This window comes from Triturus cristatus, chromosome 7 (genome assembly GCF_964204655.1).
Source record: "Triturus cristatus chromosome 7, aTriCri1.1, whole genome shotgun sequence".
Classification (NCBI taxonomy): domain Eukaryota; kingdom Metazoa; phylum Chordata; class Amphibia; order Caudata; family Salamandridae; genus Triturus; species Triturus cristatus.
In genome coordinates, this window is record NC_140590.1 from 1,642,470,667 (window position 1) to 1,642,495,103 (window position 24,437).

At 48.1% G+C, this 24,437-nt stretch overlaps 1 protein-coding gene across 1 annotated transcript in view; it reads left to right on the forward strand.

The window, feature by feature from the left end:
* The window catches only part of LOC146812611 (peroxidasin homolog), a 211,116-nt gene that overhangs the window by 60,615 nt on the left and 126,064 nt on the right, over nucleotides 1–24,437 (forward strand). Inside the window, exons 3-4 of the mRNA XM_085619678.1 lie at nucleotides 12,340–12,411; nucleotides 15,764–15,835. Of these exons, the coding sequence (XP_085475804.1) occupies nucleotides 12,340–12,411; nucleotides 15,764–15,835 (144 nt within the window). The remainder of the gene's footprint in view (nucleotides 1–12,339; nucleotides 12,412–15,763; nucleotides 15,836–24,437) is intronic.

Consider the following 24,437-nt stretch of genomic DNA (forward strand, 5'->3'; position numbering starts at 1 on the left):
ACTGCTAGACGTTAACAGAAGCATGGTGTGTCAGCAATACACTTCAGTTTCCAGAGCCCTGCTCGTAAATATAATTGTAATTAAAATACTTATTTCATTCAACAACTGTCATTAAGAATGACCTTTTGAGTAATTACTGCTTGACATTTTATGATTTTATGCGTGGATTCCCGGTGGTGATTATGCTCACTAATAAGCAGTTTCTGCTGACTCACCAACCCCATTAACACAGTTTAGTTGCACCCTCAATATGTGACAGATCAGTAATTTATGAAAAATAAATTGATTTAGCGGTTCCCAATGTGTAAACTGAAGATATTAGCATAACTGAAGAATCAACAATTTTGATTTCTGCTTAATAGTGTTCAAGAGCAACTTTATTTAAGTAGTCAACCTTTTTATGATGCATCGGGCAACTACGACATTGAAAGAAAACACATCATATTCATTTTCAAAAAAGGAGCAGCGAGGATATAGGTATGCATGTTTTTATGCGCCATTTATAAATAGGGCTCCCTGTTTTCCGTTTTTAATGATTTTTACAGATAAATACAAACAGAAAACTATTTATTTCCCTGTCTGTATTTATTTTTAAATACTGAAAAATACGGAAAATAGGTCTTCTTTGGATGTTTTTTTTCAACGGTCAATCACTAGTGCCAGTCAGTGGGTGTACAGATTGAGAGGAAAAGGGGGATGAAAAATGGATGTCATAATTAAGCTTAATTAAGTGCAGATCTACAGTTATTTATGCTATTCTGCGATGCAAGTGTTTTCAGATAACACTATTACACTGTATACCGCTGAAACCTTTTGGACATTCAAATGCAAATATGCATTTATTAATCAAATAAATGTGGAAAATTACCCATTGCAGCTTCATTTATACCCAAAACAGAAAATAAAAATGGATAAATACAGAAAAAAAATGCAAAAAATTAATATGGATAAATATTGACGGAAATGTAGAAAAAATAAATACCATAAACCCGAGAGCCCTATCTATAAAGCACACCATCAACAAGAGGTATCCACACTCGCCCCTAGAGTGGAAAAACAGACAGAGTGAAAAATGAACGTCTCGTTAGATCCTATAGAAATAATTAAAATAGGTATCTTCAACTGTTTACTAAAAAAAAAAGTAGAAAATTGTTTTGAGACCCACGAGAGATAGGCATGTCATTCCAAGCCTCAAAGGTAGCTACTGCCTCCTTTTCTAAGTAGTTTTTATTTTGGAATTCAATGTAGATGTTGAGATGCTGACCTCAAAGTTAGTGATGGAGTGTGGTTGACAAAAAGAGAGGACATAAAATTGTCTTGTATTATAAAGTGTTCTGTTGTGTAAGCATAGTGCCTTAAAAAGGCTCCCATTTGCGATAGACAGCCAGCGTTACTGGCGAAGATGGATTGAAATTGATGATTTATGGCTCAGTCTAAGGACCAACCTTCTAGCCACATTTTGAACCCCTTGGAATTTGAGAGTTCGGTATTTAGGGAGACCAACCAGTTGAGAGTTGCAGTAGACTAGCTGAGAGACTATTAGCACTCGGACCACTGTAATTCTCAAGGATACTGACAGAACTGAGAGAATCTTTTGAATAACACTCATCAGGTGCATTGCATATCCATGAAGGGAAGCATGAGTATGTGAGGTTTGTAAGATTTGAATAAAAGATAATTCCTCTGTTTTTGCACTGAGATAGGTGGTGGACCCAGTTTTGATGACCACGAGCCTGAGACCATAAGTAAGAATTTCCAAAGATGCCAGCTTAAGTTTGATTCCCATTCGGGATGCAGGAGTTACTTCTCATCCAGCTAGTAACTTCTGTCAAGCAGGCCTCAAATTGCAGATGATCTTCATCTAGTCTTAGTATGAATTGTGTATTGTCTGCTTATGCAAAGCATTTTTTACCAAAAGTCTCGCTCGTGGGGGCATGGGGGATCGGGGGCACAAATAAATTGAACAGCATTTGCTTAAGCTGGATTTGGCTGCAGATTGGAAGTAATTTAGGCGGACTGTTTGCATGAGCTCAAATAGTAATACAACCCATTTTAGGACTGTTTCTGTCACCCTCATTTCAGCCAGCTGCTCGAAAATTGAGGTGGTATCAAAAGCAGCCGACAGGTCAAACAGTACCAAGACCACAATTCTTCTTCATCCAGAATGAAACGTATGTCTTTTGTGGCCTTTGTACGGACTGTCTCTTTCTAAAATCATACTAGCCTTTATAAAAAAGTTGATTTTGCTCCAAAAATGTATTCAGTTGTTTATTCACTACCGCTTCAGTGATCTTACCAAAAAGAGGGAGCAGAAAAAAAGAGCCCAAATAATGATCAGCTACTAGCAGAAAGAGGCTAAATAAAGGTTAGAAACAAGCAGAAACAGGCAAAATAGAGGTGAGCAACGAGCTGAAAGAGACAGAGTACAGGCCAGCAACAAGCAGAAACTAGCAGAAAGAGGGAGAAAAAAGGTCATAAATGAACAGGAACAGTTAGAATAAAGGTCAACAAGGAGGTGAAAGAGGCAAAATAAGGGTGAGAAATGAGCAGAAAGAGGCAGAATAAAGGTCAGAAATGAGCAGAAAGAGTCAAAATAGAGGTCAGAAATGATCATCAAAAGCCAAAATAAAAGTGACAAATGAGTAGATAGAGGCAAAATAAAGGTCAGAAACTAGCAGAAAAAGCAAAAAAGAGATCAGAAATGAGCAGAAAGAGGCAAAATAAAGGTCAGCAATGAGCAGAAAGAGGCAAAATAAGGTCAGAAACAAGCAGAAAGAAGCACAACAGAGGTAAAAAATGAGGAGAAAGAGGCAAAATAGAGATCCTCAATGATTAGAAACAGATAAAATAAAGGTCAGGATCGAGCAGAAAGAGGCAAAATAGAGATCAGAAACTAGCAAAAAGAGGCAAAATAGAGGTCAGAATTAAGCAGAAAGAGGCAAGATAACGGTCAGAAAGGAGGAGAAAGAGGCAAAGTAGAGGTCAGCAATGAGCAGAAAAAGGCAAGATAAAGGTCAGAAAGAAGCAGCAAGAGGAAAAATAGGGGTTAGAAATGAGCAGAAAGAGGTAAAATAAAGGCCAGAAATGAGCAGAAAGAGGCAAAATAGAGGTCAGAAATGAGCAGAGGGAAGCAAAATAAAGGCCAGAAACAAACAGAAAGGTGCAAAATAAAGGACAGAAAATGAGCAGAGAACAAGCAGAACCCACTAAGGCACTCATGAACCCACTCACAAAACAACTCAGACACACTCACAGCCACTTATAGACCCATTAGGAGGCCCCCCTCCCGTGGCCTCATTGCTATGATGTAGCAAGGGGAACCCGAGGGGTTGGGGGGCCCCATTCCCAGTTGCAAGAAGACACATTCCTCTTGTTTGTCTGGCAATTAGGCGTCCACCCACGCAGAGGTACAGTGGGATGGCTATTGCCTAGCTGTTTAGCTCCCTGGCAATATTAACCCTCTCTGGATATAAGCAACCCTCACACCTTCAGCCCTTGAAGAACTGTTAAGAGGTGCTTGTTGGTGGCTGAGAGGGAGGGGCTGCAGCTTCAGGATCAGGGGCATCTATTCAGATGCAAACAACCCTGAATGTGTCAAATCTATGCAATTTAGAAGGGCCTCACACATTTCCTTTCTGCCCAGGGCCCCAAAAATCCTAGAACCGGCCCTGCTCATTGGTATAATGGGGCCAGCCCCGGGAAGAAGCAAACCTCCCATGGGAGTACTGTAGTACAAGAAAGGCTTGCGGCATTAGCTGGCATTAGCCGCAATCAGGCCCAGGGATGGGGCTACCACGTCGCAAGGAATGAGGCCTCCAATGACACCTGGGGGCCGCCAGGCCACAGATCCACTGTGCTCCACTGTGGCGCATTCAGCTTCTGCTGATAAATGCAGGCCCTCGTTGGGGGGAGAGAGGTCGGGCCCAGGGGGTAGATGCCTCCCGTGGGCGCACTGCAGCCCAAAGGAGGTCCGTATCCCTGTGCGCACTCAGGCCCAGGGATAGGGGCGCATTGCCTCTAGGAACGAGGCCTCTGTCAAGCCATCCTTTATTCATGAAGCACCCTGGGGATAGCTTTGCTTCTTGCAATGAGAAACTGCAGCAAGAATGGCATTACCCTGCCCCTGCATTGTCTCTTCTTCTTTGTTTGGTGATTCACCAAAGCGAACATCAATTACACCTGGATCTGTGTGACTGATTCCCAGGGTCCGCCACAAAACCAGCACTTAAGCTAACTACTTCACCGGATAATGTTGGCACAGCACTACTTCCACCACCCTCTCAAAACTATGGATATGATATATGATATAAATGTATATTGCACGGCAATTGTCCAAGGGCGTCAAGGCGCTGGCAGCTAATCACGAGAGTAAGCCTGAGGTTGCCAGTGGTCACTGCTGCGTACCCTGGCATGCCCCTTGTGACCCCTGGCACTGCCTTTGCAACCCCTAGCATCAGCAGTGGCAAAATCATTGCCAGGAACAGAAGCAGCGCCTCCGTATGGACGACGGTAGGAGCTTCACTCTCCTTGCTTTTTGTAAACAATTTTATAAACTAAATAATGAATAATATTACATTATTCACTATCAGTTGGAATATGACTTTCCCTGGTAGCTGAAGTAAGTAAACATTTTTTTGAAATGCATGTATGTTGTGTGCATGCTTGCAGTTTTTAGTGTGTTTATGTAAGAGAGAGTGTGTATATGAGTGTATGTGTAAGCAGAGTGTATGCATATGTGTGAGTGTGTATGTGTGAATACGTGTGTATGTGTAAGCATGTGTATGTGTGAGTGAAAGTGAAGGTCAAAGGGCATGTGAAGTCACTTCCGCTAGCCCTGACATTTTGATGCATTGACATCAATGCACATCATGCCTCTTTCATTCACTTAAATCTACTTTGTGCCCCTATATCTTACTCTTAAGGGTCTATTTTAATCCCTGCTTTCTTCTTTTGTCATTGTTTTCTGTCTTTTATTCCTCCTTCTTTTCCTCCTTTGCTGCTTTTCTCTCTCTTGTTCTGTGTCACACTCTGGTGATTAAAAATGAGTCCCGGTTCCCCAAAAAGAGTGCTGGTGGGCCCACCTACAACCACAGGCTCAAAATAAGCACTGGATGGGAAGCATCTAAAAAGTGTGGCAGTGTGTGTGAGAGAGACAATGGCTGTACTGTTCCTTTTCATATAGCTGGGTTACTTTTTAGAAGCCTCGCTATTCTGACTTGTGTCTTGTTATCAGAAACAAGTGTGCTTTGACCGAGCTTGTTGCTTTTGGAACTCAGAGCACTGATGTCATAAGATCGTTCCTGGACCACTTACAACATATCATTCATTTCATTCCATTTTTGTCTAAAACATCTGCCAGAACTGGTGTTTACTTTGAATGGTTTATTTGGCAACAGTCACCGCAATCCCAGATTTTCCCGGACCAGCTGTTTGTGGCAATCACATTGGCAGTCAGGATTCTGAAGTGCTGGTGTTTGTGAACACAAGACAAAACTTGATGGTTTTAGAAGTAAACCCAGATTGAACTGTCCTTACCCAAGCTACTAGTCAACTCATGTTTTTGTAATTAGTAGGAATTTAAAAACCTGCACGTGTTTCCGGGAAGGTAGCTACCTCCAGTGCTTAATTTGTAAAAAAATAAAACAAAGTAAGTGCCAGGGCCTTCGTCAGGGGACCACTGCAATTTCTGGTTGGTCGATAACTATCCATAGTCATACAGGTGGGTGTTGCACACCTTATCTGTCGGTACAGAGAAAGAGCTACCTGCAATGGTTTATTGAACGCAATGATCAAGAGTGGAACCATTGTGGACCTGAGGTTACTGCGCCCCAATACCTCAATGACTGAATCTCCTTCCACGCCCCCCAAAAAACCTCAGCTTAGGCGACCTTGCCTTAGCCACCGTCCCCCGTCTCTACAGGAACAGAGCAGGGTGAAGATCCTTCTCCTACCTCTCAGCCAAGACCTGGAACAAACACTGCATCAATTCAGAAAGGACCTCAAGACCTGGCTCTTCGAATGACCCCAACTGAGCTGCCCACACCCCCACCCCCTCCCACCCCTCAGTGCCTTGAGATCCTCACGGGTGAGGAGTGTGCTCTACAAAACCCTGATTGACTGATGATTGATCGAGGTTCTTCTTTTTTTCTTAGTTTGGTTAAAATAAGGATTGTCCCTGCCAGCGCTGCCAATTATTAGACCAACATAACTACTAACCATCCCACTCCTATAAGTGTGACAATTCACACTATTCCAGGCCACCAAAGCTGTAAGAATAGCTTAGATGACAGGTATTAATCAATTCTAATCTATATTGAATTAATAAGCAACTGTTGCTGTGTTCATCTCTAAATTAGAGATTCAGCGCCACCAAGAGGCAGACTGTCACAAGCACCAGTGTTGACAATTAAGTGCCTGTGTCCAGCACCAGGAACCACCTGCTCAAATTAAGCACTGCTCTCAATGGGGCAAGGACGAAAGCGTACTTCGATGCTGTTTGCTCTGCTCTCCTGCTGCTTGAGCTACTATGATCAGCGTGTGCAGCTGGCAGCAGTGTCTATGACCTTGTTGATCATGCTAAGATTGTCAACTCTCTTCGACTGCTCTGTTATTGGCCAATGTCTGAAAGAATCAACTAAACTCTATAAAACATGACTTAATTGCGAGCCTAACACCACATGTCACAAGGCATCAATTGTCTTCAATCACTTTCACCGATTAACCCTTATATGTGTATTAAATTACAGTCCTATCTCTCACGTTGGAACTCTCCTTAATACCAAGCACTGGAGTAAACCTGCTGCAATCCGATTGAGCATACCTTCGAAAATCACGCAAGCCACAAACATACAACTCATAGTAGTTAGTTTCAGGCTACACCTAAAACTAACACTCTACCTGCCCTGCATAACAAACTGATTACCCTCTCAATGGACCACTCAGAAATGGCTTTGGATCCTTGTTGAGGTAGAAAAGGGCTACACACATGCCTCAATACAACCAATGATGCCATTTGTAATCATTTGCACGATTTCTAGACAAAAAAACTAGAACCTCACAGTGTATTCCTGATCATTAAACATCTGTTTAACAGATAGCACAACATGTGAAGTCACTGATTACATCTCATCATCATTATCAGGGATGTTGCTGCCGATGTGACATATGACATTACCAATGACATCAGCGATACCACAGGTAGCTTGGTGGATGTAAAGATGGCAGCATCAGAGAACATGTTGTGGAGAGAAGGAACTAGTGTAGTGAAACATCTGGGGAAGGGAGACACCTGAGTAGGGTATTCCTCAATTTCTTGAAATTTTTAGTTTGAAGCCTAGCAGACACAGCTTGGGGACATTCGGAAAGGTCCCTGGGAATGCTTGCCACCCATTGCTTTGTGATTTGTAACTCACATGTGCCAAGGAAACTGTGGTCCGGGCTCTGATCTTATCCCGATTGGACTATGCCAACGCTCTTTTGGTTGGCAGTCCAGGCTACCTTGCAAGGAAATTGCAAGTAGTCCAAAATTCAGCAGCCAGACTGCTACTGGGACTTTCATCTACACATAGTGTTCGGATCCATCTGCGTAACTTGCACTGGCTCCCAGTTGAATCTCGGCTAAAATTCAAGATGCTGTCCATTGCACATCGGGCCCTTTATGGTCTAGGCCCTATCTATCTTCAGAAGAGATTTGCCTTTTATAAACCTAGCAGACAGCTTCGCTCGTCCGGCCAGCTTTTGATACAGACCCCTAGATTCAATCGCCAAAGGCTTGGCGGGAGTTCTTTTGTCCATAAAGCCGGCTTGGCCTGGAACATGCTACCATTGGCACTCCGGGGCATTCAGGACCCACTGCTTTTTAAGAAAAAACTTAAAACGTTGCTTTTTTAGCTTCTGATCTGTGTGCAGTTTAATTTTTGGAGCAAGCACCGGGACACTTTGAGTAGCCGTGCGCTTTATAAATTAAACATAACATAACATAACATGTGCTTGCTTTCTATGTGCTGGCTCTATTTGTTTTAGGCTGTCCAGCTTGAGTTCATCCTTTCCCTTGACCAAACCCTATTTACTGTATTCTTCTACCTGTACTGAATGTCTGTAAACAGGCCTTTAAATTTGGTTCTTTTCGTGTCACATTTGCTGCGCTTTCAAAGACAGACGCCAAATGTTAGGCTCTGTCTTTCAGAAAGCTTGGTATTTACTTTTCTTTCTCTGACTTCAAAGTGAGAGGTTTATGTGAGTGCTTATTGGGAAATTGCTTGAGGAAGGCTGTACAATGTTATTTTTTTTCTAGCACGCAACAAAATTTTAATGTACTGTGCATCCATTTCACAATATATCAGAAAAGCACAAATTAAGTACATTTTTGGTAATTCTGAACTGCGCTGGAAACATATTTTAATACGTTCAGAACAAATCAATACAATAGGTAATGATTTTTCCTCACATTATCATTTGTGCGCTGTAATTTTTATCAGTAAAACTGTCTGTCTGTGTAAATGTAATGGTCATTTCAATTGAAGATGTGTTGTCTGTAATGGCAGTGTGCTACCACACCATGCATATTCCACTCTACACCGTTACATTCTACTCTGCCACACTCCACACTATGCCACTTCACGCCACTCCACACTGCGTCACTGCAGTCTACTCTGCACCACTCCACTCCTCTCTACTGTACACCACTCTAGTCTTTGCCAATGCACCCCACACTACTCTACTACGTACTACTGCACTCTTCACCACTGCACTCTACACCACTTCACTCTGTGCTACTCCACTCTACTCTGCAATACTGCACTCTATGCCACTGCACTCTACTCTGTACCACTCCACTCTATGCCAGTGCACTCTATGCCAGTCCACTCTACACTGCTCTAATCTACGCTACACTCTACACCACTTTACTCTACACCACTGTACTCTACTGTGCACCACTACACTCTACCACTCTACTCTGAAACAATCTATTCTATGCCACTGCACTGAGAGCTACTGCACTCTGCGCCATTGCACTCAGCACCACTCCATTGAGCGCCACCTCACTCAGCCCCACTCCAGTCAGGGCCACTCCCCTCAGTGCCACTCCACTCTGAGCCTCCCCACTCTACTCTGCACCACCCCACTCTCCTCTGCACCACTCCACTCTACTCTGTGCCACTGCACTCTATTCTGCATCAGTGCACTATATGCCAATGCACTCTACACCACTTTACTTAAAACCAATGCACTCTATGCCACTGTACTCTGCACTGCTCTACTCTACGCCACTGCCCTCTAGGCCACTCTACTCTAACCCACTGGACTCTCCCAATGCAATAAACGCCACTTTTCTCAAATCCAATGCACTCTACTCCACTGTACACCAAGCCAACTACTCTGCACCACTCCACTCTACTCTGTGCCACTGCACTCTATTCAGCATTAGTGCACTATACGCCAATGCACTCTACACCACTTTACTTAAAACCAATGCACTCTACGCCACTGTACTCTGCACTGCTCTACTCTATGCCACTGCCCTCTAGCCCACTCTACTCTAAACCACTGGACTCTCCCAATGCAATAAATACCACTTTTCTCAAATCCAATGCACTCTACTCCACTGTACACCAAGCCAACTACTCTGCACCACTTCACTCTACGCCACAAAAACTCTATAACAGTCTACCCCACTGCATGCAAAGCCACTGTATTCTACTCTGCAACACTTCTCCCTACGCCACTGCTCTCTGTGCCACTAGTCTCTGTGCCACTCTACTCTGTGTCACTCTACCCTGCAACTTTCTACTCTATGCCGCTCTACTCTCTGCCACTGCACTCTCTGCCACTGAACTCATCACCACTCTACTCCGCACCACTGCAATCGCTGCCACTGAACTCATCACCACTCTACTCTGCACCACTGCATGCAAGCCCCTGCACGCTACACCACTCTACACTATTGCGCTCTGTCACAGCACTCTACACCACTCTATTCTACTCTGGACGTCTGTGTTCTACGCCACTGCTCTCTGCATCACTCTACTCTGCATCACTCTACTCAATGCTACAGCACTCTACACCACTGCACTCTATGACACACTACTCTGCAAGACCGCACTCTGCCACTGAACTCAATGCCTATCTACCCTATACCATTGCACTCTACGTCTCTACGCCACTCTGTTCTACTTTGCACCACCGTACTCTACGCCACTGCTCTCTGCACCGCTCTACTGTATGAAACTGCACTCTGTGCCACTGCACTATACTCTTCATCAGCGCACTGTACGCCAATGCACTCTACACCATTTTACTTAAAACCAATGTACTCTATGAAACTGTACTCTGCACCGCTCTACTCTACGCTAATGCCCTCTACGCCACTCTACTCTAAACCACTGCACTCCACCAATACACTAAACACCACTTTACTCAAATCCAATGCACTCTACGCCACTATACTTCAAGCCAACTACTCTGCATTATTTCACTCTATTCCACAAAACTCTACAACACTCTACGCCACTGCATGCTAAGCCACTGTATTCTACTCTGCAACACTGCTCTCTACGCCACTGCTCTCTGCGCCGCTGGTCTCTGCAGCACGCTACTCTGTGCCACGCTAGCCTGCACCTCTCTACTCTACGCCACTCTACCCTATACCACTGCACTCTCTGCCACTGAACTCATCACCACTCTGCTCTGCACCACTGCACGGTAAGCCACTGCACGCTACACCACTCTACACTATTGTGCTCTGTCACAACACTCTACACCACTTTATTCTGCTCTGCACCTCTGTATTCTATGTCACTGCTCCCTGCATCACTCTACTCTGCACCACTCTGCTCTGCACCACTCTACTCTATGCCACAGCACTCTACACCACTGCACTCAATGGCACACTGCTCTACAAGACTGCACTCTCTGCCACTTAACTCAATGCCTATCTACTCTGCACCACTTCCCTCTACTCCACTGCTCTGTGCACCACTGTACTCTATGCCACTGCTCTCTGCACCACTCTACTCTATGACACTGCACTCTATGCCACTGCACTCTGCTGTGCACCACTCAACTATATGCCACAATGGACTCAACACACCTTCATTCCAATCTAATCTATTCTGCACCAATGTACTCCATTCCACTGCACTCTACACCACACTGCTCTACGTCACTCTACTCTACAACTCTGCACTTGACCCTGCACCACTTCACTCTAACCTACACCACTCCACTCTACGACATTGCACTCTACTCTGCACCACTGTATTCAGTGCCACTGCAATCTACGCCACTCTACTTTGCACATAGCCACACTTTACACTACTTTACCAATAACCTGTGCCCTCTATGCCACTGCACTCTACACCAATCTACTTTGCACCACTGTACGTTATGCCACTTCACTCTACTCTATGCCACTCTACTCCACTCTAGGACACTACTCTCTATGATACTCCACTTTATGATGCTGTACTCCATTAAACTCTACTCCACTCTGACACTCTACTCCACTCTATGCCACTGCACTCTACAATACACTACTCAACTCTACAACACTACTCCACTCTACAATGCTCTACACAGCTCCGTTTATGCCTCTCTATCCCACTTTACTCCACTCTATGCTACAACACACTACTCTACTCTACTCCACTCCACAACACTCTATGCCACTCCACTGTACGCCACTAAACTCTGCAATACTCTACTCCACTCTATGCCATTTCACTCTCCTACACTACTTGACTGTATGCGACTCCACTCTATGACAACCTACTCCGCTCTATGCCACTCCACTTTACAACACTCTATGCAACAACCTCTGCGCCCTTCCACTCTTCCTTGCACCCCTCCATCACACTCCATGCCACTCCACTCTACGTCACTCAACTCTACTCCACTCTATGCCACTCAGCTCTACTCCACTCTATGTCCTTCCACTCTACAGCACTACTCCCTCCACGACACTCCACAACACTCCACTCAACTCTACTCCACTCCATAGTACTCTACTCTACTCCACTTTACGACACTCCATGCCACTCTCGTTTACCCCACTAACTTTTAGCCATGCTGAACAGCAGCCACACTGGTGTACAACATGGCTAAACATATTGACTAAGCCAATAGCTCTTGCATAGGCGAGACCTATTGGCTTTGTCAATGCTTGTTGATCCTATCACCAAGAGAATCAGCAATTTATCATAGTTAGCATGCAACATGAAGCCCTAAGAGGCAATTTAAACTTGTGTGTATTCAGTCTTTGGCCTCCCTGCTGTATTCAACACTCCTTAATCTCAACTCACTGTGTGCTCTGTTTCTCTCCTTGTTTCTCGTCTTATGCAGGCTCCTGAATAATAACAATATCAGACGGATTGCACGAGGGGCCTTCGAAGAGCTCGGAAACCTGAGATACCTGTGAGTGTATCCTTGCACACATTTGGTCTCGCCATTCCCTCTGTGAATGCTGAAAAGCATTTTGATGCCTAGTCATGGATAGTAAGCGCTATACAAATACAATTACAATTACAATGCCAAAGGCTGCTCTATCCCACATCACCAACCTTTAGTCAATCTCTTCCTCCTGTGGACTGAGATACCAGTTTATGGGCCAGATGTAGAGTCTGGTTGAGAGGATCCTTCAGGGTACCCTGTCTACTAAACCCTCGTTCTGATTTGAATCAGGCAGACCATCGGAAAACTTAGTCCCACAATCCACAAAGTAGCACCCATTGGAACAAACCCATCAGACCGGCTTTCCTATTTAGACGGCGTGATGGCTTTTGAGGTCTAGCCTAGGCAGCATGCATGCGCTTTCTGCAAGACCTGTTGTTATCTCCTCTATTGGCTTTTGGCATGCCCATGAATTGCCATTTGTTTGTTGTTGTGCCATTTAGAAATACAGGGTTTTTACTGGTGCTTTGGATCTGATTGTCCCACCTTTGCGTGCTTGGGTCACGCCCAGGCGATTTCACTCATTGTTTACTTGCGTTGGCCATCCCAATATGTCCGCGGTTCCTCCTGGTCATCCTAATGCGCCTTTTTATTTTGTAGGCTATCAACATCGTTGGAGGCTTTCAGACCATTTCACGGAGCAATGCTCTGTTTGGCACCTGCAAAGTGGCAATTTCTGTCCGGTAGCTGTTGAGCTATGCCAATAGCCCTAACGAATTAAAATACGAGACCTATTGCATTTCTAATGCTTGTTTTCTGTCTGTCACTGGTAGGAAAATCTGGCTGTAGCAGACAGTAAAAAACACTGCCTGAGTGGGATATGAGTTGATGCCCAGCTCAGCTGCCTGCATGCATCCTGCCTGTTTTCCAGCTGCGCATCCTGCACCCGTGAAGGCTATGCTACTGCGGCTATCTGGCACCAGTGCATTTAGCATGGGCAAGCTCGGCCCACGCACAAAGCGCCGACCTTCTGAGGGGCGCAGGAGCAGCCTGCAGCAGTCCCCTACCACCCTGTCTCTAAAGAAAAATGTGTTAACCATTGGTTTGAAGCCTGATTTTCTTCTTTCTCTCGCCCCCCCCTCACCCTCCCCATACCACTCCCATTATCCCAACTCACTGAAAATTAAAGATAATGAGTGGGAGGGAAGTGCCAAATTTTGTTTTGCCCAGGGAGCTATCTGAGCAAAGGCCAGCTCTGTTTGGCACTGATGCCTGATTGTGTAATTGTGGCTTACGCTTGTGATTGGTCCCTTCTCAGCCCCACTCTCCCTTTCCATCTACTAATGAGTAACATTCACCCAAGGTCAACCATATGCTGGTGTTATTAATTACTAAGGCTGCACGCATGCAGCCAGAGGCACAGCAGCTCAGAAGAGGCAGGTTTAGCCTCCTGTGAGAGGATGAGGATGGGCTGGCCTTCACCTCCAATGGCAGGGAGAGGTAGAGGAAGGGGAAGAGGAAGAGAAGGGGGGAGAGTAAGAGGAGGGGAAACCTCCACTTACGGGGACAAGCATTAATAGAGAAAGGGGCAGAGGGGAATCAAAGACCCAGTTCTAGCTATCGTAGCACCTTGGGGGCTGAGAAGGGAAGGGAAGCACATTTACCTCAAGTCACTGTCATGGGCGGAGGAGGGGCAGACAGGCAGCCCATTACTGCCATTGGCAGGCATGGTGAATAGGGAGGGACCATGCAGGCCGTTGGTTTGAGTGACAATTACCAGGAGGAGAAAGAAGGGACTAGTGTAGCCAATCGGATGGCCCCAGTGCTTAGTTTGTAAAATAAGAGCCCGGACCCGAGATATTTCTCAGGAGACCACTGCAGCTTGTGCTACATCCGGTCCCTGCCCGTGCTGCCAAATACCAGTACCAAAGACACCTACTTACCTGCAAACTTTACAATTTGGACTGCTCTAGGTGACTCAAACCTGCAACATGGCCTGTGCACCCTTTTATTATTATTTTGAATCAGATATTGGGGGCCTCATTTATAAGCACTTTTGCGCTGCCGGAACATAATTTTTTTTACATTCAGGTGGCGCAATGTGCCCCATATTTACAAGACCACGTAAAGCCACTTTAAGTTGCTTTTTATGGCCTTGTAAATATTTCTGCTTATACGCAGAACACTCCGTGAAAGCGGCGGTCCATGGGTGTTGCTGTGGGTGTTCCACCAATTGCATCTGAAGCATTTCAAGATTTACGAGAAGTCGTAAACCTGAGAATGCATCAGAATCTAACTCCACCCCAGGGGTGGCGTTAGGGAGGCGCAACAAGAATTTTTTTTTTTTATTTCTCCTCGTGTTTTCCTTTTTCTATGTGTGCTGTATTCACATAGTAAGAGGAAATCACCTAAATTGATTGATTTTGTGCAGGGAGCTGTCCCTTGCTGCACAAAATCAATCTGCCCCGCAATGCAGGCACTCTTGCACCATAGTGCAAGGAGGCCTGCGTTGGCGCATGGCAGACTAGTCTGCACCAGCACAGGGGAAAAGGACAGAAATGCACTGTATCTCATAGATACGTCACATTCCTGCCCTTTTGTTTTGACATAGGGCAGCGCAGCAAGATTCCTTGTGGCGCTGGCCTGAGGCAAAACCTCATTAATGAGGACCTGAATTGTTAAACACTTTGCTCACATGCTTTTTACTTGTACAAAAAATAAATAGACTGAAAGAACCACCATGTGGTGGACTGCCATAAATATGTGCAGATGTTACTTTAAGGATAGAAGTGCTGGTGCTGAGCACCGGCAAACACTGGCACAAATTAAGCACTGCTGCCCTGGAGAGACTGTGATGGACTGGACATGTAGGCCTTCACCTCTGCCTACTGTGAGGCATGAATGATAATTAAGAGGGCCAGCACTGAGTGACAAGCATTGATAGAGGAACAGGTGGGTGAGGAGGGCACCCTTTAATGGCAGGGCCGGGAGTAGACATAGGGCAGGCTTTCAGGACTGACTAGGACTGACTACTTGGAAAAGCCTGCAATTCAAGTGACACCAGGGCTAGAGAGTTGAGGGCTGGGCCTCCACCTTGAGTGACAGACTTAGAAAGAAAGAAATGTGCACTTGCACAGCAGGCCGCCTTACCCCAATGCAGAGTTGATTTTGTAGACACATCCACATTGGGGAAAGCTGAGATCGTGGCATACCACTGGCTTTTATGTAAATTCCCAAAACTTGTAAATTTACAACTGCGCGTAGGGGTACATCTACAAATGTAGACTTATGAGTATTCTTTGTGAATTTGGTCACCGTCGTTTGTGATATGAATCCAATACTAAGTGCTTGTAACCCCTCTCATCTCTTCATACAGCTACCTGTATAAAAATGAAATTCCGAATTTGCAGAAACACACATTCAAAGGTCTTCGATCTCTGGAACAGCTGTAAGTATTGTTTGTAGCAGACTCCGGATGTAGGGTAAGGGCCGTGCGTATTTATCACCCGCCTCATATGGAGTTCGTACATTGCAATGCATGAAGGACCATTGTACCTCTCAAAAGTACAATAAATCATCACTCTTTAATTTATTTATTTCATAGATGCATTGCATACATTAAGCAATCTTTTTATAATTGTAGCAGGCTTTAAGAAAAGAAGTCAGAACTCAAAATACAAGCGAGACCCACTGGCTTTGCTGATATTAAAGCCCCTTTCTTTTGGGATTTTTCGAGTCTGTAATCTGGAGAAATTGTGGCTTGTTGTCTTCAATTGAACCTTTTTTTGTCTTCACGTTTGCCCTTTGTTACAGCTCATATTATTTCTTGATGAGTTCAGGTTTCGTGTTCTGCATTAGACTATTTTAATATAATTAGCAATTAGCCTTTAGTAGTAATGCATTAATACCTCGGTCAACAAAATAATATATTTGCAAGCTTTCATGATCAAAGCTGTGACAAAGACTTCCTCAAGCTGTGTCCGAATCAGAGGAAATAGAAATAACTCTGCATGATATAGGTAAGTAAAGATTTACTATTCCTAACTCCACATCTACGTACCTTGAAGATATATGCATCGCATAAGCACTGGCGAATACCAATATAAAAATATGGTGAGGCGTGAAGGCCCCAAACTTACCAGTACTACTCCCGCCGGTGTAGCACTTCTACACCCGATCGTGTCCACAAGCAGGAAAGGGAATTACTTCCTTCCTGCTTGTGAAACGCTAATCCAACCAATCCTGGAGCTGCTCTCATACTGAGAGGAGCCCCAGGATTGGTGGGAGCAGGCTAACCCAGCGCTCATTTTGAGGCTGGGGGCCTGTTTCACAGCCAGGGGATTGCTAGGTCAACAGTGTGCATGTCGAGCTGGCTTTAGCACGAGAGACGGCCAGACTGACATGCGCACTGGAGGGGTAGCTGTAATCCTACAATGCAGGATTCAGCCCCTCACCCTACCCTCACATTTGCGTGAGATGGGTAGGAAAAAAAATAGCATGGCAATAAAAAGGCATTCCCATGCTAATTTATTTATTTGTGAGTGTCTGCTGTGCTGCAGCAGGCGGACCAACGCTCCTCCACTCTTCTGGAGTAGCTGCCCCTGCGCATAAGTATATATATGTGGAGTTAGGTATAGAACATCAAGACTTTCTTACCTCTGGGTATTTATTTTTCGATATTTTTTCCTTGATATTCTCTCTAACCGATATTGTAGGTTTGATATTCAGGGTGCACACCGGCAGTCAGTCCTGGTTAATGTTACCCTGTGACAATAATCCCTTGACGCTCTCATTAACAAGCATGGTAGAGTGAAAAGAAATGCACCATTCATCCTATAGATGCCGGATGTTACAAACATCAAGCACCTTTACCTGGGTGTTCCTGCACCAAATACAAGCATCTGGAGTGATCTTTGATCACAAAGATTGCAATTAATTGATTTTGTTACCCAAGTTAAAGTACTGATTTGTTACTGAATACTGCAATTAATAATTCTTAATGGGGATAGATTTTTTGGGGGGTAAGCAACAAGTTCTCTCTATTAACAGAGACAAGATGTATTGGTTTATATGCACCCACAAAACTCTTGTCACTTCTGCAACTTTTTCTATCTCATCTAGCATATTCCTTAATCAAGAGCTTCTGGCCTGTGTTTGCTATTATTCAATTTCAGCTTCTCTAAACTAGTGGTGCCACAGGGATCCACCTTTTCTCCTTTTTTCACATGAGATGTTTATTGGCAGCATTGCATCCATTTTGACAGTGTTGTATACATTATATTCACATATTAGATGCTCCAGCGTTGTAACCAACCTTTTTTTTTTTTAAGACTTTATTTGTAGTTTTGAACAGTTATGGAACAAACCAAGTTACAGTACCAGCAATGTCAAAGAATCAATGGTTATAGGAGGCACACAGTCCGGAATCAATCATTGAGCTCAACAGATGCCCGTGCGGGGCCCATGGAGTAATTCAGGCAGAGGCAACGGCGGGAAGGAAACAAACAAATGAGTAAGCAGACCCAGGAGGGTAAGAACAAATATCCCATTCACGCAATGCATGTAGGACCCCTCCTTGTATTCAACCCCGTTTCCCATCAAGTCTCTAGGGAGCCCGCCCAAACCCCATCGGACAGGGGGGTGTACAGCCACTCTGCTGGCCGAGGCAGCCTCACCACTCACTCCTCGGTGGCAACTGCCGCCGTCCCCTGTACAGAGGCCCCCCCCACTGGATCCTGCGCCAGGAGGTACCCCACCAGTGGTCCCCACACATCTCTGGGCCGTGAGGCTCGCGGCAATAGCTCAGCGTAAGTGGTGCTTTGCTCCTGACAAAACGTCATGTCCGCCAGCCACTCCTTGAATTTCGGGGCCCGGCCCCTACCCCATCTGCAGGCCACTCTTCGCTTCGCCAGGAGCAAGGCAATGGCAACGTATTTTTTATGGGTAGGGGGGATACGTGCCGTATGACCCAAGAGCGCAAGTATCGGGTCTCCGTCCAGTCGAGTCCCAATCATACTCCCAAGTGCCGTGAACACCTGTTCCCAATAGCTCCGCACCACAGCGCAGTTCCAGGCAAGATGCAGAAAGCCCGCCCCCACCTGGCCACATCTCCCACAGCGATCATCGGCAGCCAGCCCAAAACGTAGTTTCCTGACCGGTGTATAGTAAATCTGGTGCAGGAATTTGAAATGTATGACCCGGAACCTACTGCTAGCAGATATTTGTGCCGTCTGGCGACAGCAGTATTGCCATTGTTCATCCGTGAGGTCGCTGCCCAGCTCCCCCTCCCATCGGGTCCGGGACAAGTCGCGCTCTCTTGTGTCTCGCTCGCGCATAGAAGCGTATAATCTGGACACCAGATGCCCCCCATCCAGCACACCCAAAAGCAGATGCAACGGTGCGAAACACTCTGGCTCGCATGGGAAAGAGGGAAGCAATGAACGCATACTCTGCCGCAGCCGCACGTAAAGAAAGACATCGAGCGGCGTGCCCGCCGTGCCCTGCAAAAAGTGTTCAGCAGTGCGAAAGGTCCCTTCTCGGAAGAGGTCTCCCCAAGTCGCGACCCCCGCTCTGATGCAGAGATCCTGAAACCCCTTCTCCTGTAGCAATGTCAGACTTGGATGATACGTGAGTGGTAACCTGGGGGAGTACAGGAACGAGGCTCCCATGAAGGCCGCCAGACGTCGCCACGCCTCCACCGTACCGGTGATTGTGGTGGGTGCCACAACAGGCGCCTCCTTATAGCCATGTATGAGACCAGTAAGGGGGATGGGGTCGGCCAGCCAAGCCTCTACCGCTATCTGCGGCATATACCGCGGGGGACGCATCCAATAGTAGGCATAATGTGCCTGGGCACATAAATAGTATAATTCAAGGTCCGGAACATCGAATCCGCCCTGAGCGTACGGCCTGGTGAGGATAGACCATTTCAGACGTGACTGCTTGCCGCCCCACACCAATCGTATCAGCTCCGAACGCAGCGTGGCGAAAAAAGCCCGCCCAGGGTAATAAGGAACGTTGAGGAAAAGGTACAGAAACTGCGGGAGCACCTTCATTTTTATGAGCGACACACGGCCCGCCATTGATAATGGCAGAGCGATCCACTTTGTGACATTGGTCTTGAGCCGCTCCACAGCCGTGCCGTAATTCGCCCTAATGATCTCATCCCTATCTCGGGTTACTTGAATTCCTAGGTATCGGAAATCTTCCTGGCACCACTCCAACGGGAAATCAAGGGGGAAGGGGGTCACCGCCGCCGTGAGCGGGAACACCACAGATTTTCCCCAGTTGACGCTCACTCCGGAGAGTCGCCCAAATCGGATAAACTCCCGCAATATGGGGTTTATGTTGTCTTGCGGGTCCCTGATGTATAATGTAATATCATCCGCATAGAGCGAGATCAATATTTGCCGCAGGCTGCAGCGGAACGCCTTGTCATTGTGCATCTGTCGGAACCGAGCAGCTAGCGGTTCCACGGCTAATGCAAATAACAGCGGTGAGAGCGGGCACCCCTGTCGGGTACCCCGCGAGATCGGCATCTGTGGGGATAAATGCCCGTTGATAATCACACGAGCCGTCGGCTGATTATACAGCAAGTGCAACCAGGAAAGAAACAGTTGAGGGAAACCCATCCGTCGGAGAACCCCGAATAGGTAGTCCCATTCCACTGAATCAAACGCCTTGGTGGCATCGAGAAACACAGCGGCTAGCGGGAACTCCTGATCTACCATCTGCACCAGGGAGAAGAGCGTCCGGAGATTATGGGAGGTTGACCTCCCGGGCACGAACCCCGCTTGGTCCGGTAGGACAAGTTTGTCCATCAATAACGTGAGGCGGTTCGCCAGCACCTTCGCCAATATTTTGGCATCGCAATTAATTTGCGAGAGTGGCCTGTAGGAGTCGCAGGAGTCCGGGGCCTTTCCTGGCTTCAGCAACGAGGTGACCACCGCCTCTCTCATGGACGGCGGCAGCACACCCACCTCTAGGGATTCAGTGTACACCTCCCGAAGGACCGGCGCCATCACCTCAATGTAACTCTTATAAAACTCTGCCGGTAGCCCATCGGAACCCGGCGCTTTCCCATTTCGCAGCTGCATGATCGCCTCCCGCACCTCGTCGAGTTCGAACGGGTGACACAGAAACTCTCGCTGTGCATCCCCCAACCACCCCAAGGCCACATCGTCCAGGAAATCAGCCATCTCAAGTGCCCCCGATCTCTGAGATGTGTAGAGTGAGCGGTAGTGATCCACAAATGTGTCAAGTATTGCACGGGAATCTCTGTGAACCGTGCCATCCGAGCTATGTACTTCTAGTATGTGGGCACCAAAACGAGGAGGGCGCGTCACCTCCGCGAGAGCCCTCCCGGGACGCTCTCCCTCTCCGTATCTGCGGGCCACCCAATACTTCCCGCGAAACTTCAACTCTCGCTGCGCCTCAGCCTCGTATTTAGTGAGCGTTTCACGAAATGCACCTTGTGCTGCCTCCGCCTGTCCCTGACCCATCTGGCCCTCTAATTCTTTCAGTTCTTGCTCCAGGCGACCAAGAGTGCGCTGTATATCTTTAAGTACTCCAAAGCTCTTAGAGAGACAATAGCCGCGTATCGTCACCTTAAAGGCCTCCCATATCACCTCCACACTGCTGACCGAATCTTTATTGCGTGCGAAGAAATCTAGTATCTCTTCCTCGAGTTCCGTCTGAAAGACGGCATCTAGCAGCACAGTGGGCTGCATTCGCCAGCGCGGTCTAGGAGCAGTATACCCTGGCAGTGCAAGTGATAGTTTCACCGGACAATGGTCCGAGTATGTCCTGGCCAAGTGTGAGGTTTCTCGTATACCCGAGGCCAGACCTCGGGATAGCAGACAATAGTCAATTCTCGCCCAACTGCCCAAGTGGGATGTGAAGTGCGAGCCCTCCCTCCCCAAGGGATGCGAGTATCGCCACCCATCAATTAATCCTTCTTCCTCGAGTATGCCTGACAACGCTTCCCTGGATTTAGTGTAGTGGTGCGGCATGGGGTGAGAGCGATCCTGAGCGGGCCTGAGGGCAATGTTGAAATCTCCCCCCCATATTATGTGTGCAGAACCAATCGTCAGTATTTTCCCCCATATATCATGAAAGAAGTCTGGGCTATCCGTATTCGGGCCATAACAATTAGCTATCGTGACAGAGTCCTCTCCTAACCTGCCCCAGGCAATCACATAGCAGCCTTGTGGGTCTGAGATCGTCCCTGCTATCTCGCAGCGCAGCTGTTTTTTAAAAAGGATCGCTACCCCACGGGCGTAAGTGGAGTAGGAGGAAAACAGCCGATGTGCTGCCCACTTGCAGGCGAACGTGCTAACCACCCCCGGGTCTAGATGGGTCTCCTGCAACAGCGCCACTTGAATTCTCTGTCTGTCTAGGTATGCCAAAATTTTCCTGCGTTTCCTCGGGTCCCCCAATCCCCGCACATTCCACGTCATTATGTTAATCACGTCGTTACTCTCCCGGGCCATCTGCGCTACAAATACACATACCAGTCCTGCATAGTAAATCCCTGCACACCTCCACTGTCACACCACAATTGCTACCTGGATACCGAACCCCCATGAACATCCCCCCCACCTCCCACTGAAGCATCCCCAACTTGCCAGAATCCCCAGTCCCTCCCCCCACCCGCAAAACAACGAAAACTGCAACACTGTTAGGTTTACCCATACTTAAGTGAGTCAATGGGTGCTACCCGCTGGGGTGCAACCTCTAGGTGGCAAACCGGGTATCCCCTCCCCCTAAGCCCGCTGGTGGATGTAGGGGCAAGCCCTATGCGGGTCAGGAGAGGGTGTTCGGCGCGGTCCAAATGTTACGCCCACTGGCGTGGGCCTTTCTAAGTCCTTCGCATCAGCTGAATAATAAAGATGTGCTGCGCTAGGCCCATCTGCAGTCCGCCACTCCCTCCCGGCCATCCTGCTCACCGTCCCCTGGCCAGGGCACCCCCGGCAGCAATACACGTCAGTCCTGGGAGGTTGGGCCGCCCGAGGCGGGCAGCGGATCAGAGCAGCCGCCGGACCGTCTGAGCTGTTTAAGGAAGTCTTCCACCTGCTGTGGGTTAGTGAAGAAGTGCTGTCGGCCCTGATGGGTAACCCGTAGGCGCGCCGGGTACAGCAAAGCATAGTCTACCTGTGCCTGTCGCAGCTTATTTTTCACCGCCATGAATTTGCGCCTATCCTCCTGCACCGCAGCCGTGAAGTCTGGATAGATAGAGAAGGAGACCCCATCGTATTGGAGCTGTTGCTTACCTCTCGCTACTCGTAGTACTGTGTCCCGGTCTCTGTAATTGAGAAGTCGGGCAATGATGGGGCGAGGTGTGCTTCCCGGCGGAGGGCGGGGGCCCAGGGACCGATGAGCTCGTTCCACGATGAATTGGGAAGAGAGCTGTTCCTTCCCAATAGTTGCAATCAACATCCTCTCCACATAATCCTCTAAGCGGCCCGTGTTTGTGGACTCCGGTAGCCCAAGAACGCGAATGTTATTGCGTCGACTTCTCGCTTCTAAGTCTTCGTTCTTGGCTGCTATTAGTTTGAGAAGTTTATCCATTTGTGCAACCTGCGCCGAGACCCGGGTGGTGGTATCCTCTGCATCTGAAATACGGCGTTCTGTCTCACAGATGCGATCTTCATGCTTGTCGAGCTTTTGCACGATGGCGTCCATCCGGGTAGACATACCATCCATTTTCTCCCCCATGGTGGCAAAGCCCTGCCGGACCTCCCGGAGAAGCGATGTCAGCTCCCCCGCACTCTCTGCAGGCCCAGCAGCCTGATCCGAGTCGGCCATCTCCACTCTCTCGGCCGGAGGGGCACGGCCCGTCTTCTTCGCCTCAAAGGTGAGGCGAGATTGTCGAGCATCGGCCTTCCCCATCACCAGGCGCCACCAGGGGCGCGATATCGAGCCCCGCGCGGAAAGCCACCAACCGCGGCCTCAGTCGCCGTTCTTCACCGTCCCGGGTCCTCCGATGCTCCGGGCCACCTCCACACTCCAGTCCAATCTCGCGTTCTTAGCGCCGGTGCGCCGTCCCCCTCGTTCCCAGGGGCAGATGAGGCTCTAAAGGGGGCCGTGCCAGGGGTCCTCCGGCCCTGTGCAGACACAATCGCAAAAATGTCGCACTGCTGGCAATGGGCGATAGTTCACTCACAGTCCTCCACTTGTTCCCCGTCCAGCGTCCTCAGAAGGAATCAGCAGGCCTGACCCTCGACGAGAGGCTGCAGGGGCTCAGTCATCCACGGCCAGTGCGGTCAATCTCGTGCCCCAGCGCTGCCTCCCATGCGGTTATGGTGGAGGGTGCCGGGAAGGAAGGCCTCAAAGCAGGTCGCCGCACTCTCCCCTCTCTCGCTGCACTCGGGGGACTCCACCAGCTCGCACTACAGGCCCACAGCAAGCGAAGGGGTGCAGCGGGACGTCTCACCCAGCAAGCCTCTAGGCAGGCAGTGTCCGTCGCGGAGCCCCGCTCCGATGCGGCAGCCGGCCTGCAATCCTCGCCGTCAGCACAGCTAGGGCCTCCGTCACACAGCAGCTGCGGTCGCACTCACCCGACCTCCGGCGATGTCCAGCGCAGCACAAGGGTACCGCCGCCTCACTCTTTCCGACAGCGCATGCAGGTGTCTCAGGTCTCCCAGGTCGCGTCTAGCAAGTCGACCTCTTCAGGGAATCTCGGCATATCTCTCTGCAGCCTGGCGGCCTGCGCGCCTCGTGGGAAGCCGCGGGCTCCCGTAGATCAGTGGCCGGGCTGCTCCACCTCTCCGATTTCCGCCACCGCAGCCGTCCCTCCAAGATCGCTCCCGCTCGTCAACCGAGGCCCCCCCGGCCGTCAGAAGTGGCCGTCGGGTGGTCGGACGGTGTTAGGGCATGCAGCCTCTGCAGGCAGGCCGCGCAGATCGCCGGTGGGCAGGATAATGTTCGGATCAGTGCGCCGAACTGCAGGAGCCTCACATGTGTGCGGCCATCTTGCACGGCGCCACCTAGCGCCCCCGCGTTGTAACCAACCTTCCACGTAACTGACATTTCTGTGGCCTTTTCTTCGT